We start from the raw sequence: 18207 nt of genomic DNA, 5'->3' as shown, positions 1-18207 counted from the left end.
CCAGCCCTGAGAAGGGGCACAGCCACCACCGCCACGCAGGTACCAGTGAGCAGAGGGGGCAGGGTGGGCTTTGTTCCACCACCAGGACCAGTCTTGGCTGCACCGCACTTTCTCCCCTGGCTGGGGGTCTGTCCAGGGACGTCACTGGCTGCACTGCTGACCAGCCCCCCACCGGGGGCACGCCATGCTGCCACCGCCACCTCCCTGCTAGGACTGGAGGCCCTGGCCTCAAGCTGCTGGCACCCCCGGCCCTGACCTCCCGGCCCTCTTGAGGTGTTGTCTGCCCACCTGCCAGCAGCTCCAAGGGCTGAGAGCTCCCCATCTGCAGTGGAATTAACCCAGAGGGCCTGCTCAGAAGGGAAGTGCGAGCAGCTGGGGGTGGGGTCACCCAGCCTGAACTTCCTGTGCCTCCCGGCGGGGGGCCTGACCTCTGAGTGCAGGGAGGGGGCTGGGGACTGACTGCCCTGGAGCAGGGGGTGCTGGGGCCAGGCAGCCATACTGGGGAGGAGGGGTCGTGAGAGCTGGGAAAGCAGCAGGCCCTCCCCATCAGGGCCAGCGCCTCCAGGGCTGCTGACCTCTGACCCAGTCCAAACAGGAAGTGCCATATCTGTGGGCCCAGGCCCCGGAGGAGAAGGAATGCAGGGATGAGTCCAAAGCAAACACTCCACCAGCTTCCCAGGCCTCTCCCTGCCCCCTTCCAGAGTCTGGCCTTTTCTCTGCTGAGAACTCAGGGAAGGGGGGGGTGGGGGGGACTGGCTACAGAATAGGACCGAAGCGAGACTCATGGTTCCCAGGCCCAGACGCCAGCCCGAGGCGCTGGCGGGACAAGGTCTCGGCAGTGGGCACTTGGGGCCCTGCTTCCTTCACTGCGCCCACATCCAGCGGCACTGAAGGCCGGGGCCCATCCCGCTCGGCCGCATCCTCCATGCCTGTCACTCGGCTGTGTCTTTCTCACCCCCATACCACCGTCCTTCTCCCTCCCCAGCACTGGGCGCGGTGACAGCTGCGGAGGCTGACACACTGACCACGCCCCGTTCCTGGGGGCCCCTCACACAGGCAGGACAACTGTTCCAGGGACCTCAGGGGGCTCCGCAGCTCCTGCGTCCCCACCCAGCACAGTTGATGGGTCCTGTCTTTAGGGCTCAGAGGACAGTCAGCAACTCCAGCCAGCAGGTGGTGACACCCTGCGTGCGTCCACTCCTGGGACAGGGATGCTTCCTGGACAAGAGGGTAGTGATGCTGGGACTTCAGGACCCTGGCCAGGGCGGGTGGGGGTGGGTGGGGAGGCTCTCGGAGAAACTTCTAGAACCAGGCCCTCTTAACCCCCTGCTGACAAAGCAGTGTCCAGGATGTGGGCTCTGGGGGCTCCATGCACAACGGAATGCCAGCGTGCACAGGCGGCTTAGATCCAGGAGGGAAGGAGGCTGGTGGAGGCAAGCGGGCTTGAGTGAGATGCATTTATTACGTTCAAGTCCAAACCAGCACCATGCCAGGCTGGGTCATTTACTAAGTGAAGGGGCCTCAGCAGTCAATGGGACATGGGCGCATCTGAAGCAGCAGGGTCTTCTGGATCTTTCTCCCAGTGGTGCAAAGATGCCCCGCCACCCACCCAGTCCCCAAAGAGCTGGTGGGGCGGGGAAGGCTGGTGGGGCTAGGCGGACTCCCCCTCCCCCTGCTGGGGCTGGAGGACCACGCTGTGGTAGGCCCGGATGCAGGAGAACGTGGTGGGTGGAATGCGGCGCCGGTCTATAAGGTTGTTCTCCAGGTGCGTGGAGGTGAGGTTGGAGTCCTGGGCCACGCGTGTGTCGCAGATGGAATTCAGGGGCACGTGCCTGTGGAATGGGGGTAGCAGGGCGGGGCAGAGGAGAAGAGACCCCAGAAAGGAGAGTGAGGCCTCAGGTGAGAGGAGAGAAAGAAGGGCCCGACAGCGAGGGGGTGGTGAGATCGAGGCACAGACACCAGACCCAGGGTGGAGGGTCAGGCGGGTCGCTGCCACCACCTGCCACCTGCCCACTCGGGGCTCGGCACTTGTTGCTCTGGGCCAGAGCCCTCCCAACCTCCGCCCGCCCACCCCCTGCCCAGATTCTGCTGTCTGCAGCCGTCCACCTTGGCTGCCCGGGCCTGCCAGCCACTGGCTACAGCCTCCAGTCATGGCAACCAAGATGGGGAGGTGGGGGCAGTGAAGGATGCCCTCCACAGTCCCGCCCTCAGCCTCTGAGGCCCTCGGGTGACGAGCCCACAGGCCAGAGCACCTGGCCAACCTACCAGGCTGGGCCTCTGGGCCTCAGCCGAGCTTCCTCCCGGGCTGGCGGTAGGGACGTGGGGGGGGGGACAGGCCGTCGGCCCTACCTGATCTTGTTGTGGCTGAGGTGCAGCACCTGCAGTGCCCTGAGGCCCAGGAGGCCCTGTGGGACGGCCTGCAGCTGGTTGTGGTCCAGGAGCAGCTCGGCCAGGGAGGCTTGCAGGCCCAGGAAGGACACGCCGTGGATGCCGTCCTCATGCAGGCTACTGTGGGAAAGATGCAGGACCTCCAGACCCGGCTTCATGTGCGCGAACACGTAGCCGGGGATGCGCTCGATGCGGTTGTGGTGCAGCGTCAGGCGGCGGAGGCCCCGGGGCAAGAAGGAGGGCACGTGCACCAGCCGGTTGTACGACAAGTCCAAGGCCTCCAGCTTCCTGTGGGCCCAGGGGTCGGGGGTGGGGTGGGGAGCTAGTGGCGCCCAGCAGAGACCACAGCAACGGCTGGAGCCCACAGTCAGGGTCCCTGGTCCACGCCCAAGGGGAGAGTGGGGATTTGCCCCCAGATGGCAGCTGCCACCAAGGCTCCCAACAGCTGGCGAGGGCCAGGCCCCGTCTGGCTGCTGTGCCCTCCTCTGTCCGCTGAGGCTGGGAAAAGCGGGTCTGAGGGGTCCTACCTAGCTCACCACAGAAAAATAAGGCTCCAAGGGGTCAGGGCCAGGGAACCCTGAGGGATCAGGGAGGCAGGCAGTGAGCCCAGGTCACTCCATGGTGGGAAACCAGGAGCAGAGGGTGGTGATGCTTCTAGAACGGGTCCGAGCAAGCAAAGTGACTTCTCTCGGTGATATCCCCCAGCCCCTGTGGGTGGGGTCAGCCCTTGGGCCTTGGGATGGGAGCCATCCTCAGTCCATGGGAGCGGGGGCTCCGGTGCCTCCCAAGCCTGCCGAGCCACCAGCCTGCTCCCCGTCTACCAGCTGGAGAAAAGCTGGGTGGCGCCAGCCCGGGCTTGACTGGCCGCCAGCCCCCTGCCCAGGCCCCGCAGCGGGAGGGGAACACGGCTGGGCGGCCCCTCCCTAGGCTGCTGTCTGCTTTCCTTTGCCCCCTTGGCAACAGGGGGAGAGGAAAGAGGAATAATTAAACCCAAACGTCCTGCTAACTTTTTCCTGGAACACGAGGACGCAGGGTGGGAGGCTCCAGTCCCTGGAATGGCAGGTTGGCCTGTCAACCCCTGCCTCCCCCCAGCCCCCCACTCTTGCCCTGCCTCGGTGGTCTTCAGATCCCATGGATTGTACTTCCCCAGCCCTTCAGCTGCTCCCGGGGTCACATCCTGACTCCTTAGGCAGTGCCTGTAAGGGCCCTGTCTGCTCCTGGGCCCCTCCTGCCAGCGACCCGACTCAGCCGTCCAAATGAGACCATGGGGACTCATCCTGGACCCTTCTTCCTGTAGTGGGGTGAATAGTGGCCCCCCCAAAGATATGTCTACCCAGAACCTGTGAATGTGGCCTTATTTGGCAAAAAGGTCTTTGTAGATGTAAGTGAAGGATCTTGAGATGAAATCATCCTGGTTTAGGATGGGCAATGCAACGGTAGGTGTCCTTATAAGAGATAGAAGAGGAGAGACACAGACACACAGGAGAAGCCACATGAAGACAAATGCAGAGACTGGAGGGATGTGGCCACAAGCCAAGCGGCATCTGGAGCCCCCAGAAGCTGGAAGAGGCAGGAAGGACCCTCCCCTGGAACCTCCAAAGGAAGCATTGCCCTGCCAACACCTTGATTTTGGACCTCTGACCTCCAGAACTGTGAGACCATAAATCTCTGTTGTTTGAAGCCACCCACTTTGTGGTAGTTTGTTATGGCTGCCCTAGGAAACTCACATGCCTTCTTCCCATGGCTGCCATCTCTCTTCCATGCCCCTTCCTGCCCATGTGGCTTCCCACCACCCAGGCTGCCCCTCCACCTGGGCCCACAGCACCTCCAGGCATGGGCAGGGGAGGGGGTTTCTGTGGCCTTGGGGATTCTGTCGGGTGGGAGGGACAGAGGGAAATCTTGGAGGAGCAGGTGTGGCTGAGGGCCCAGGCCACCCAGAGCCCTGGGCAGGGAGGTAGGTGACCCAGGTGACCCACCAGAGACCAGGCCTGAGCAACAGCGCCCTTCCTCAGCCCTCTCCGCCTTCCCTCCTGACTCTCTGCTTCCTTGGGGAGCATCCTCTCTCTCTGGACTCCACAGCACTCACGGAAGATCGATCCAAGCGCGGGGCGCCAGCCGATCCTCCTGGAGCCGGTTGTTGCTGAGAACCAGCACGCTGAGGCTGCGGCTGCGGTTCAGCGTGCCCTCTGTCACCTCCTCGATGACGTTGGTGCCCAAGTGCAGCTCCTAGGGCCAGGGCTGGGGGTGAGCGGCCCACGCACCACTCGCTGGCAGCCTGGCTGTGTCCCCTGCCCCCTTCCACTGGGGCCCTCCGTCTCTGCCCCTCTCAGGGCCATGGCCAGCTGTGCAAAGGATCCCAGCAACACCCGCAAGCCCTGTCATGACTCTTCAGAGCCCCACAGGACACAGGCTCAGGGAGTACCGCCAAGCACGGGGGATCATGCGGCCCAGAGAGGCCATGAGCCGTGTGCAGGGACACCCAGCGGGTCCAGGACCGTCCTCGAGGCTCAATTTTGGGCTCCAGGAAGGTTAGGTCAGGCAGAGGAAAGGCCCTTTGGTGCTCAGGCCTTGTGGGTTTATCGTCAAAATCCCCCCCACCACCACCATGGGCAGCTCTACCCGCCGGCCCGGCTGGCGTGGGCAGACGCTCCAGTCTTTCAGCCACAGCTTTGCCTCTTGTGGCCTCGGGGCTCCCAGCTCACCTGTAGGGAGGCTGGAAGGCCGGGCGGGATGGTCCGCAGCCGGTTCCGGTCCAGCCTCAGGTAGAGCAGGCTGCGTAGGGGTTGGAAGGCCAGGGGGGAGATGTTCCCATCGTGCAGCCGGTTCCCTTCCACCTCCAGTGTCAGCAGCTGGCCGAGCCCTGCGGACGGCGGGTAGAGGGGCAGGTGAGCTGACCGCCGAGCTCGGAAGGCCTGCTGGGAGCTGCCCACCGTAGCTCCAGAGACCCCCCGGCCCTCGGAGCCGGGGCCGCCTTCCTGGGCTGGTGTTCCCACCTCTGCCCTCCAGCCAGGCTGCTTGGACAGCCCTTGCTCTCAGCCTCCGTGGCTGCTCAGGCCCAGCCCCTTTGGCCCCTGTCCCCTGGGGCCTGCCCGCACCCCGGAAGCTGCTGCGCTGCAGGCCCTGCAGAAGGTTGTCGTTGAGTTTGAGCTCCTGCAGGGAGGCAGGCAAGGCTGGCACCGTGGACAGTGAGTTCCCATCCAGGTTCAGACGCTTCAGCCGCGTCAGACTCTAGGGGATTGGGGGAGAAGAGGGCGCTGGAGACTGGGGTGCTGCTGGCTGGCGCTAGGCCTTCCGGGCATGGCTTTGGGCTCATCCTGCCCAGGGACCCCCCTATTTGGTTGCATTGTGGCTTCCTGGTTCCCTCTTGGACCAGGCCTGTCTGGGGGTTTCTGGGACTCCCCTAAGTTTCTCCCAGGAGTGCTGCTTCCTTGTGGGGCCCAAGGATCTGTGTTGCTCCCCACGCTCACAGCTATGGGCCGTGTTACCCCAAATCATCAAAGCCCGCGGTGCTGGGTTTCTGCACAGCTCCTACTCCAGGTAGGGTGGGGGGAGCAGAGGATGCCCGGGGCCCTCTTCCTGCGCCAACCCCTGGGAGAGCAGGATGAGGGGCTGCGGCGCACCTTGAAGGCGTGGGGGTGCAGGCCAAGGGCATCCAGCTTGTTCTTGCTCAAGTCCAGCCACTCCAGGTTGGGCAGTCCCAGGAACGCGTGGGCCGGGATCTTGGCAATTTCATTCTCTGTGCACACATGGGGCAGCCATTTTCTGGGGCCCTCTGTCCCCCTCCCCTTTGCCACTCTGTACCTCTCCCACACGGGCCGGAGCCAGCAGTGACACACTCCTTGAAGGAGCTGGCTCTTGTGACTGTCCCAGGTCATAGGGGAGGTGGGCCGTCCCCAGGCGCGGTGGCGTGGCAGCCACAGTGGCCAAGGGACCAAGGTGTATGGCCTTCTCACCACTGCCGCGGGAGTGGGTTCAGGGAAGAGGGGACACCCACCTGCCAGGTAGAGCGTGGTCAGGCCGGGGTCGGACAGGGCAGGAACGTGTTTCATCTTGACGTTGCCACAGGCGATGGCTGCCTGGGCCAGGAGGCAGGAGGCCGGCAGGGAGGGCATGGCCTGCTCCATAGCGCCAGGGTCTGCAAGCCCATGGCCATGCGCTTGCCTGCTTCCAGGCCTTTTCCGCCCACGACCTGTGGTCTCCGAGGTGCTGCTGCCACCTTGGCCTCGGTTGCGATCTGTCTTTTGACGCCAGCCTCCAGGGCTGGGTTGCTGGGAGGCCCCTGGAGGATGAGAGATGAGGCCCCAGCCTGGCCACATAGAAACAGGGGCCCGCCGAGGGTCAGGGGCTTGCCCGGGGCTCCCTGGACCTGCCGGTGACTTGGCCAGCTGAGTTGGAACAACAGGCCACTAGGCCTCCTTCCCTTGGCACCAAGGGCAAAAGGCCCAAATCGGGGCCCTGAGGCTGGGGGAGGGGACCTGCCCTGGGAGGTTTCCCCACTTGCCCACACACGGGGCCGCTCAGCTTGGGCACATTGAGAGCGGGGTGGGGTCTCAGTGGCTGGGGACGTTAGTATGATTGGCAGAGGTTGGCGCTTGCCTCGGCCACTTCACCCCTTGCAGGGCCCATATGGGGGTTGCCTGTCCCAGCTGGTCCTCACCTTTGGGGGGCCTCCTAGGCTTTGGGCCCCTTTTCCTGGCTTCCTGGCCCCCTGCCTGCCTGCCCTGGCCCTCCTTGGCAGCCACTGCCCCCTCTTGGGCTCGGGGGGTCCTGGTTGCCTGCAAGGGCCTGACCTCGGCAGCCCGGGGCCTCGCCGCCCCAGGCCCCGTGGCGGCTGTGGCCTGGAGATGGGACTGCACAGCGCCGGCCCCGTGGTTGTGACCCTGCTCCTGCCCCCAGGCTGCTGGCGGCGTCGCCTTCCTCTGGGCCAGCCCAGGTCTGGCGGGGGCCTTCCAGCGCGGGGCTGGGGGCTGGTTGGGGGTTCTGTGGGCTCCCTCCTCGGAGGTGGGCCGCAGCCATGGCCTGTCCAGCTGCCCGTCACTAGGCCTGTCCCGGCCGCCGTTCCCGGGGGTGGGTCGCACTCGACCTGCAGAAGAAGCCAGTGTGGGCTGGGGTGGCTGGACTGCTGCGTGGCAGAGAGGCAGCACCTCCTTCCCGAGCGGGGGATCAGCCGTCGGCCGGTCCACCTCCCTCCTTCTGTCCGCCCAGGCCTCACTTCTGCCTTTTTCTTCTCTCCTCAGGAGCTCTCAGCCTTCTGTCACCGACCCCGAAGGCCACCAAGTGTCAGAGATTCCCTGATCTCCTCCCCGATTTTTCATGGTCCCAGAGTGGGGGACCCCGAGCGGGAGAGAGGGGGAGCAGAGAGAGCTCAATGTCAAGAGCAGGATGAGTCGCCCTGCCTGCCTCTCAGAACTCCTGGGGACCCTTCAGGCCTGTTGGGACAAGGCAGCGGCAGGTCCTTGGCTCATGAGGGTGGGCCCAGGAGAGCTTCAGTAGCCCTAGGCGGAGGGGCTGGGCCTGTTCTTGTGCCCCCCAGTTCCCTGTGGGTTCTTCCTGGGCAGGGAGGGGTGGGCAGCCTCTGGGGAGATGAAGGGGTCGCTGTCACCTGGCGCAGTGCGCTGGTGGAGGTGACGGCCCCAGTGGCTGCTGCGAGGGCAGGTTGTTAGGGGCCAGGCGAGCCCCAGGGCCGCTCTGAGGGGCTTTCAGCTGCTGCAAAGGAGGAGCGGCGGCTCTCCGCCCCGGGGCTCCCCTCCACCGAATGGAGGCCCTCCTTAAGCAGCACTGACCAGGGGCCTGCCGTCTGCAGGGGGTGGGGGATTGGGTCCCCCCACCGGCCCCTACCATCCCACCCCTGGGCGGGGCCCTCACTTCCGGCGTCAGCTGCAGCGGCCCCTCCTAGGGGGCTGTCTCGCCTCCCCCGCCCCCACCCTGGGCAACCAGCGCGAGGGCCTCCCAGAGTCTGCAGTCCCCCCTCGCCCCCCAGGGAGGGTTCCCTGAAGCTCATGGGTCCCTCCTGGCCCTGAGCCAAACACCCACGGGGGGCACCGCGTGGGCAGCCTCAGGGTGACCTGCTCACCCTCCCTCTGCCCCCACCCTGGGGGGGTCCCGGTAGCGGGGCAGGGTCCCGTCCTGCCAGCCTCCCTGCTGGTGCCCCCTACTCACCGTCGGGGGGCCCAGACAGGCTGGGCGGCAGCGGCCGCAGGGTGGGCAGCCCTGTGGAGGCTGGCTGCACTGCGGGCTCTCTCAGGCCCGGCCCCTGCCTGGCCAGGGCCCCTCCAGGGCAGCAGCCCACCCAGAGAGCCAGAACGGGGAGCAGCGCGCTCTGCATGGCCACCGTGCGCAGGCCGCCCGGGCCGGTGGAGGGGATGAAGGGCTGGGAGGGGTGGCAGCGGCGGCCGCGGCAGGATGGGACACCAGGGGGGCGGCAAGCGACAGTCTGGATCCCTGAGCTACAGTGCTGGGAGCCTCCCGGACCCAGCCCGGCCCTTCCCCAGGAAGGCTCCCCCCAACAAACGCCTCCCCAGGCCTGGCCCCCGACTCCCCCCAAGGTCCCCTGCTCCCACCTGAGGAGAAAGAGAGATTGATTTTTTTCTTGGACCCGAGCTCTCTCGCTCCTTTTCTGAGAGGCCTATGTTCCTTCTCCGCTGGCACCGGCCCAGTGGCCCCCGTGAATGGGGCTTCTGTCTCCGCACACAGGGGACCTGTGAGGCCCACCACAGAGCAGGCTGCCAGGTCCTACCTCGGCGGCTGGGAAAGGAGAGGCGCTGGGCCCCGAGAGCAAGCCACAGGCCCCAGGACCTCCAGGGTCCTCGGGAGAGGGGGCAGGTGCCAGGGCCACCTGGACAACGGCGACTCCGGCCCCTCTGGAGCCGGCCAAGCCTGTGAGCTTCCACCACAGGCGCCGATGCTGATGCCTTCCAATTCCAGGGGAAACAGAACACGGGGGCAGAGCTAGGGTAGCAAGCGTAGACCCCATCCCCTGGGGCCCCAGGGCCGCCCGGGCACGGACCTCGTGCCTCAGACGGGGCTGGAGGACGCAGTTGAGCCCGTGCTCCTTCCACTGGCTCCCTGCCCACCTCTGGGCAGCTTCCCTTCCTCCAGGCCTCCACTTTCTCCTCTGTAAAATGGTGAGCAGGTATACGTCCTGAATGCCCCCACCCATGCTCCCTCCCTCACAGCGGAGTGTGTGTGGGCCAGGGGCGGCCGGGGTCCTCGGGCACACTTGGCTTGGGGTGGCCTGGCAGTGGCCTGGGTGAGGCCACCTCACCGGTTCCCCCAGACTTCTTGGCTGAGAGTTCCAGACCTCAGTGTGACCGCTGCCCGAGACGCCCCTATGCCTCACGGGTGCCCTCTCAGGCAGAGGGGTACCTGTGGGTCGGGATGGGGCCTGAGAACAGGGGATATGGGCTGGAGCAAGAGGCAAAGAAGGGGTGTCTGACCACAGGCCCCCTGGCCCGCCTTCAGAGGGCCCCAGCCCCAGGCCCAGCTGTGGGAGCCAAGGGCGGGCGGGGTCTGGCAAAGAGGCTGGGTCTCACCACATGGCTCTTTGGGGCCAGCCTTGAGGAAGCTTTTCCTACAGCTCTGTCCAGCATTGACTTATGTTTGGAAGCGATCTTAAAAAATGAGTTAATTGTGGGCAAGGCTTGGGTGGAGGGGAGAGGGGGAGGGGAGTGAGCAGCAGGGCCAGGAAAGCTCGTGGAGAAAGAGTGTCCCGTAGCCATCTGGGGTTCAAGGCATCCGTCCGGGGCCACAGAGGAATGTGTGAGACCCAGGACGGGGCTGGGGTCAGGGCACGGAGTCCCCCGCAAGTGGGTCTTCATTGGGGTCCTCAGCATTTGCCCATGTGGGCCTGGGGATCAGCCCGAGTCCCCAGTGCCAGATGTATTGCGGCCGGGGTGTGGCAGGGACACACAGGGTCTGCCGGCACCCCCCTCCCCTGTCCTGTCCAGGTCTCTGGTTTCAGGCCTGATTTTGGGACCGCGCCGCACACAGACCAGAGACAGAGACCAGCTGGGGCTTGTGAGCAAGCGCCCTGGGAGCCAAGGATGAAGCCACCGTCTGCCTGTGTGCCCGTGCGTGACACAGGATGTCCTGGACTAATGTTTTGCTAAAGCTGGGGGAGGGGGAGCACTTAGGCGCGCAAGGCTGGGGTTTGCCCAGGGGTCCTGGACGACCGAGCACGATCCCCCACCCCCCTCACACAAAAGGAACCGAGGGGGTAGGGCTCGCCCAGCTCCGATGCCAGAGGCCAGGCCTCCTGCCTCCTGCCTCCTGGTCGGGCATCACTTGAGGAGGTGGTAGGACCCAGCCTGATGCGGGACCCTGTAGGTGGACTGTGGTGGGAGCCCTGGCTCTGACCCTCCCCCTGCCTAGGGATGGATTCTGGAATCCTGGCCCCCAACCCATTTCCCCTGTTCGCGCCGCTCCCCAGGCGCTGACTAAACATCCTGCCATCTGGTTCCCATTAGCAGGGCTGGAGGTGGGGGAGGCCTGCTCCCAGGTTTCTCTGGCACAGTGGCCTGGAGGAGGGAGGGACCCCCGCTCCTACCCACCTAGGCAGGAAGGGGCGAGGCCTGCAGTGCTCTCAGTTCCCCAGGTCCTGTGGAGTCCTGTCCTCGCTGCCCTTCCCCCACCAGGGGCCCCGCGGCCACCTGGCCACCTACTCTGTCCAGTGTCAGGGCGCCTGACCATCATGGGGACCTTGAAAGAACCCGCACAGAGCAAAGCCAGCTTGCAGGGGCTCAGCAGGACCAGAGGTGCCCTCCTGCCCCACCCCTCCTGCATACAGAGTTTGGTCGTGGACTTGGGCTGAGACAAGCAGGGCCCCTGGCCAATACTAACCCTGAGCTTGGTGTCTGGAGCGCAGGGCGGGAGGGTTGTCAGGATTTTCCAGGAAGCCGAGATGCAGCCTGGGGGTTGCTGGAAGGGTTTTGGGCTCCCAGCTCTGCCCTGGACGGCCTGGCCATGTGACGTCAGGAGGAAGCCTCCCTGCTCAGGGCCTCGGTTTCCCCATCTCAATGTGGTGGCTATGGGTTCCTTAGAAAGTTCTAGAATCTGAGAACTGGAAGGGGCCTAGAGAAGCTGCATAAGATGATCACGGTCGCTTTTGGCTGCACAATCGCAGGGTTCTGAGGGCTAGGAAGGGACTCTTGCCCCTTCTCCTCCTGTCCTTCCCTTACATGTGGCCCACTGTCCACACACACTTGCCCCCCAAGAACACACATACACTCACAAGTCAGGACACATCCATCCCCTCACAATTGGCAGCCCGGAGGATGCCAAAGCAATGCCCTTCGTCCCTTAAGCCTCCTTAGAACTGCACAGCGGAAAGCTCCCCTCCTGTCAAGGGAGGATTGGAGAATGGATTCTTTGCTCACAGAACATTCCTGAGCCCCTGTGGTGGGCCAGGCACTGTTCCCCGGCACAGCGTGCAGTACAATGGTGAACTACACAGCCAGCTCCCCTGTGCTCACAGAGCTGGCCATCTAGTGAGGTGCACGAGGACCCCATCAGAAGGAAACGGGCTGGTCAGGGTGACTGCAGGAAGAAACACTTTCAACAGGGGATCAGATGAGGACTGTGAGAAAGTGACATTGGGTGGAGATGTGAGTGAAAAGGAGATAGCCGCGCAAAAAGGGCTCCAATAAAGAGCCCTCCGAAAAGGAGGGACAGCAGTGCAAAGGCCCTGAGGCAGGAAAGGCTTTGGCCCAATTTGAGAACCAGCAAAGAGACCAGTGTGGCGGAGTGGGCTAAGTGAGGGGTGAGGGTAGGGAAGGGCAGGAGGGCCAGCTTGATAGGACATCAAAGGGTGGCGGGTGGACTTTGCCTTTGACCTTGAAGGAAGCAGGGAGCCACTGTGGACTTCTGAGCAGAGGAGTCACACATGATCCGACTCTTTAAAAAAATTCGTATTGAAGTCTAGTTGATTTACGATGTTGTGTAAATTTCTGCTGTCCCGCAAAGTGACTCAGATATATATGTATATATATATTCTTTCTTTCTTCATATTCTTTTCCATTACGGTTTATCACTGGATATTGAATATAGTTCCCTGTGCTATACAGTAGGACCGTGTCGTTTATCCATCCTATATATACTAGTTTGCAGCTACTAATCCCAAACTCCCAATCCTTCCCTCCCTCCCCTCCCCCCCCAGTGGCAACCACAAGTCTGTTCTCTGTCTGTGAGTCTGTTTCTCTTTCGTAGATATGTTCATTTGTGTTGTATTTTAGATTCCACATATAAGTGATATCATATGGTATTTGTCTTTCTCTTTCTGACTTACTTCGCTTAGTATGATAATCTCTAGGTCCATCCACGTTGCTGCAAATCCATGTTGCTGCAAAGAATTTCATTCTTTTTAATGGCTGAGTAATATTCCATTGTATATATGTACCACATCTTCTTTATCCATTCCTCTGTCGATGGACATTTAGGTTGTTTGCATGTCTTGGCTATTGTGAATAGTGCTCCTATGAACATGGGGGGGTGCATGCATATTTTCTAATTAGAGTTTTTGTCTTTTCCAGTATATGGCCAGGAGTGGGATTGCTGGATCATATGGTAGTTCTGTTTTTAGTTTTTTAAGGAACCTCCATACTGTTCTCCATGGTGGCTGCACCAATTTACATTCCCACCAACAGTGTAGGAGGGCTCCCTTTTCTCCACACCCTCTCCAGCATTTACTGTTTGTAGACTTTTTGATGATGGCCATTCTAACTGGTGTGAGGTGGTACTTCATTGCAGTTTTGATTTACTTTTCTCTAATAATTGGTGATGATGAGAATCTTTTCATGTGCCTACTGCACATTTGTATGTCTTCTTTGGAGAATTGTCTATTTAGGTCTTCTGCCCATTTTTCGACTGGGTTGTTGGTTTTTTTGGTTATTGAATTATATAAACTGCTTGTATATTTTGGATATTAAGCCCTTGTCGGGCGCATCATTTGCAAATATTTTCTCCCAGTCCATAGGTTGTGATCTGACTTATATTGTAAAAGGGTCCCTCGGGCTACAGGGTGGAGCACAGACTTGTTTGGGGCACAAGGGCAGAAGGAGCCAGTGTGGAGGCAGCTGCACCCTCCACGGGAGAGGTCATCGTGTCTGGCCCAGGGTGGGGCGGACTGGTGGGAGAAGTGGGTGGAGCCAGAACGCTGTGGGTGGAGTGAGCCTGGGGCAGAAGCTGGGGAGACCAGCTCCTGACCTCTCAGGTGCGAGGTTGGTGATTAGACAGCCAAGCGGTAACATCTATAAGGCAGTTCTGTGTATGAATCTGGAGCTCAGGGCCAAGGTCTGTGCTGCCAGTCCTGCCCTCCTGCTGTCTGTCATTTGACAAGTTCACTGAGCCCCTCCTATGTACCAGGCCTTCTGCCAGGGCCCAGGGCAGAACAGTGACTCTGCAGCCAAAGACACACCCTGGGGTGACCCCCAGAGCAAGGGAACAGGCCTGCTCTTGTGCCTTCCACAATGTGTCCCAGTAACATCAAAGCCTGTGTATGTGTGCGTGTGTGTGTATGGATGTGCACATGGATGCCAGGTCTACCCATGGGGGGGTATGTGGGAGGGTCCTTCCAGCACGTGTTTGGGCATCTATTGTATATAAATAAAGGTACAGTGGCCTCTTCCCTCTTCAAACTTGGAGAAGAAGAAAGCCAAACTTTCCATGCCCTCTTCCTGTTGCCAGCAGTTGCTTCCTTAGAGAAAACCCATCTTGTTTTAATGCCATTAAAACCTCAGAGGATCTGGTCCCAATTAAACAACTTTTCTTGCAGATGCTTTTGTGAAAACTAAGTACATCAGGCGATCCGGACTCATGTGTCATGCTTCCTTGCTTGAGACCTGGCACTCCTGAGGGAGCAAGCCAATGGGGGGGGGGGAGGGCGGGGGGAGACACTAAGGCAGAGAGAAAGAAGGAGGAAAAGGGAACACCGAACCCCAATGATGTCTGGGGATGCAGTGGTGGGTAGTAAGAAGTCCTGGCGGTCAGGGGAGAGAAGCAGGGGCCTTCAGCTGCTGGGCTGTGGGCATCCCTGGGGAGGGTGCCAGTGGAAGGTGGGCCGGAGGAGGTGGAAAGCAGCAAGAGTGGTTTGGGGGCAAAAAGGTCCCAGGTGGCCGATGTGATTGGGTCGAGGGAGCAGGGACATGGCTGGGATAGGGGCACGTGAAGGCCACTTTCCCATCCTCCTTCCCGTCTGGAATTCCAGATGGTTCTTGCCAATAACGTGGGCCCTGCTTGACTCCCTGTAGAAGTTGCCTCTGCCCCTCCAGGTGGGCATGGAGGGGCCTCAGACATGGGACAGAGTCTGGGCAGACACCGGGGCTCGAGTGAGGGCTGGGCGCGAGGGAGAGGGAAGGCGAGGTCCACCGCCCGCCGCCGGCCCTCCCGAGTGGGCACGTTCACGTTCCAGTCCTGGCGCCCGCGTCTCCAGCTCCAGACGCATGTGACTCAGCCCCGCCGGCCTTGCCAAGCCGTCTAGACCCGAGCGTCTCCCCGTGGAGGGGGCCGTCCCGCCCGCCATTTCCTCCGCCGCCGCCCGGGGGCCGCCGAGCCCCCAGCGCATGTGCAGCCGCGCGTCCCCGCCTCGCCCGCGCCGCGTGCACGCGCCCCGGCTTGTTCACCCTTCGCTGCGCTGGGCGCGTGCGCCTGGATCGCCGGAGACCCTGAGCGCGAAGGAGCGAGCGAGGAGCCCCCAAACCCCCAGAGGCTCGGCCCGCGCTACCCCCTCCTCGGAACCAACCCCCTCCCCGGTGGCTCACCCCAGGCTCCACCCGGGCTGGGAGCGCCCTGGTGGGGACAGCCCCGCCCACGCAGCCTGGCTGCGTCCGCGCACCCCACAAGCGCCTCGGGCCTCCAAGCGGACCCGCAGACCCTCGCAGGCCATCGGAGCGGGCTGGGATCCGATCCGGGTCCTGGGCATACGAAACGTGCTGTTGCAGGAGCTTGTGGCCTGGGAGCGGGTGGAGTCCTCTGGGCTCCCGAGGGCCCCTCAGCAGCAGGACATGGGGGTGGGGCCCTAAAGCAGGAGGTCCAGGGTTTGACCTGCTGTGAGGGCGGCCTTGCCTAGGTGTCCCATGGGCAGGGAGCCACCTGCCCCTCTCAAGGGCTGGCTCTTCAGCTGCCCCTACCTTGGGCTGCTGTGGTCCCTGCCCCAGCATAGGGATCAGAAGCGACAGGAACAGGAGGCCAAGGTCCCAGGGCAGCTTCTCCATCCTCTTGTGCCGGTAGTCTCTCAATGTGGACACAGGCCTAGAATGAGAGCATTCCAGAACTGGCAGTCACCAGGCAGCTCCTAGGTTGACATTCTTATCCACCCAGTGCTAGGACCAGAGACCACTAGACTCCCCCCAAGCCTACCCTCGTGGCAGGCCCACGTCTGTCAGGCCCATAGTGGCAGCTCTGGGGCCCTCCAGACTTATGCCACCCCAGTAGCTTGTGCTTGGCCAGGCCAGTCCCCAGGGCCTCTGGGAGGCTGAATGACAGCCACCCGAAGGAAAGTTGGTGTCATTCTTGTTCCCGGAACCCTTTGGGTCTCATTGCTCAGGTCAAAGTCTGGGGTCCCTGCAGCCTTGAGGCGCTTCCCAATCTCATTTGCAAGCGCCCCCCACTTTCCTGTTCTCTACCCCTCCACCCATCTGCGTGAAGGTGGTTTGTTTTTGAGTGGGCTTCCAGCTGGCACAGGTGGCGTGGGCTGGCTGCAAGCCCCGGGCACCTGGGTGGATGGGTGACCAACAGCCCAGCCTGGCGGCTCAGTCTCGAGCAGATGAGAGAGGTTCGGGAAGGGGGAGTGGGGGAGAGGGAGGGGAGAGACAGCCCTCTCACTTTGCCTCTCCTGGAGAACCTTGAACTCAGACCATCCTCAGCCTGGCCTCATTACCCTGTATCATTTCTCCCCCAGATCCAATGCCAGGCCTTGCCACTTACTTCTCCCATAGAGCTTCTCATCCCATAACTAACAGAATTCTTCCCCTGAAGTCTCTCTCCCTCTGTCCCTCTCTCTCACACATACGCTCTCCACCTGCCTTTTCTTCAGGAGCCTGCATTTGGTGCTCACCAGAGGATGTGGTGAGTCCTTTAATCTCCTTTTCTTACTGGGGAATCTCAGGGGTGGGGAAAGTGGGGGCTGGAGGGATCCCCCCATCCCTCAAAAGCTCCCCTCTTTTGAAACAAAGCCTTCAACCCCTGTCAGATGCAGCAGAAGCCAATCTGCCTTCTCTTCCTTGCTGGAGAGGTAAAACTTGAACCTCAGCTTTCTTTGACTGGCTGTTGGGGGGTCAGATTCCCCCAGCACCCTGGGGTCTGCTGCTAAAGGCAGCTGGAACGTCGGGGCTGAGATGCTCTAGGGACCCTTCCTCTTGCCCGATGACCTGCGCACCTCTGGCCAACAGCCCGCTGCTCCAGGGCAGGGAGGCCATGGGGTGAAGCCACCTGGTTGGCTATACATTTCTGTGCCCGAGGCACAAGGCGAGGTGCGTCACGTGGCTGGCTGCCTCAGCCACCACTGCTTGCTGCCAGCCCATCCCTGACACAGTGAGGCCAGTACCTGTCAACTGGTCTCATTTTCCAACCTGTTTTCCAAGCACTGATACATGGCCAAGTTTCCCCCATGAGCAGGAGGTTGGCTCAGTGCTCGGGTCTGCTCAGGGCCCCACAGCCTCTGCTGACATCTGCCCCCCAGCTGCATCCCCTCCCAGGCGGACCTGTCCTTCAGCCCCATTTTCAGCCCCTGACCGGCCCAGGCCTCCCTCACAGAAGCCAGGGGCTCTGGGCAGGGATGCACCCTACAGAGCTGTCCACACCCTGCTCGCCGTAGCAAGCCACCCCACATCCCTCCCTGCCTCCTTGAGCTTGCATACATCCCGAGACAGAGAGCTCCTCCTCCCTTTCCAGGCAGCCAGCTAGTGTTTAGACAGTACCCTCTGAGAGAAGCACTTCTTTGTATTGAGTTTGAGTCCACATTTCCACAAGCTTCTACCACTCGGCAGCCCTTTCCCCCCGCTCCTAGAGAGGCCCAGTAGTCTCTGTTCCCATCCCAGCCTCCAGTCTTTCCGGTGGAGGACGCCTGGGAGGCACCACGATTCGGGGGTGGGGAGGCTGCGGCCTGCTGCTGCGTCTTCAGCTGCCATTTCCATGAGCTTAGAGCTGGCCAGCGGGTTCTCCATGCACGGGACGAAGCCCATGACCCTTTAAGATGGTCTTCTCCCGTCAAGGCCCTGACAATCCCTCCACGTCCCACCCTGGGCCACAGACAGAGCTGCTGAGTCGGGGAAGGGCTGTTTAGACTACTGGCTCCGTGGAGCTGGGTGGAGAAGGGGAATTTTCTTCCAGAATACACAGGGGCTGGTTTTTTCCCGATCCTCAGGAGCAGAGGATATGGGGAGGGTGGGGAAGGCCACCACACTGCCATGGTTTCTCCCGCCAAATTCCCTAGTCCTAGGAAAGATCCACAGGAAAACCCACAAGAATTTGAACGTCTGAGCTGGGGCTGTGATGGAAATGAAATTTTTAAAAAAGAAAGAAAAACAAAAACAGAAAAAGGAAAAAAAAAGATTTAAAAAAGCAACCCAGAGACCCCTACAGCCTTCAGCTGCCAGAAGGGCCCAAGTCAGCAGCCACGTCGGAGCAGGAAGGGATCTTTAGGTGCTTTGCAAGTCTCTGGGTCCCTGGGTCCCTGAGCTGGGGCGTCCCTGCAGCTCAAGTTCAGAGGCTTTGTGTCCTCAGAATAGCTTGCAATTCCAAACCATTCAGTAGGGAATCAGGCCCTGCCCCGCAAGGCCAGGCTGGGGTCCCTTCCTGTTAGCCCAGACGCCTGCCCATCCCCTTCTC

At 61.8% G+C, this 18207-nt stretch overlaps 1 protein-coding gene across 1 annotated transcript; it reads right to left on the bottom strand.

Annotated features, from left to right (window-relative positions):
• Window positions 1-1511: 1511 nt before the first annotated feature.
• LOC309796607 (extracellular matrix protein 2-like) lies at window positions 1512-6537 on the bottom strand. The gene is made up of 5 exons (XM_082609841.1): window positions 6383-6537; window positions 5091-5248; window positions 4475-4614; window positions 2350-2676; window positions 1512-1832 (listed from the first exon to the last, which is right to left on the bottom strand). Exons 1-5 carry the CDS (start codon window positions 6510-6512, stop codon window positions 1652-1654), a joined length of 936 nt encoding a protein of 311 aa, XP_082465967.1. The 5' UTR covers window positions 6513-6537; the 3' UTR covers window positions 1512-1651.
• Between the last annotated feature and the right edge of the window lie 11670 nt (window positions 6538-18207).

Source organism: Mesoplodon mirus (assembly GCF_964341445.2).
Source record: "Mesoplodon mirus genome assembly, chromosome: X".
Classification (NCBI taxonomy): domain Eukaryota; kingdom Metazoa; phylum Chordata; class Mammalia; order Artiodactyla; family Ziphiidae; genus Mesoplodon; species Mesoplodon mirus.
Note: the sequence above shows the minus strand (reverse complement) of the source record. Positions and strands in the feature narration are given on the sequence as shown.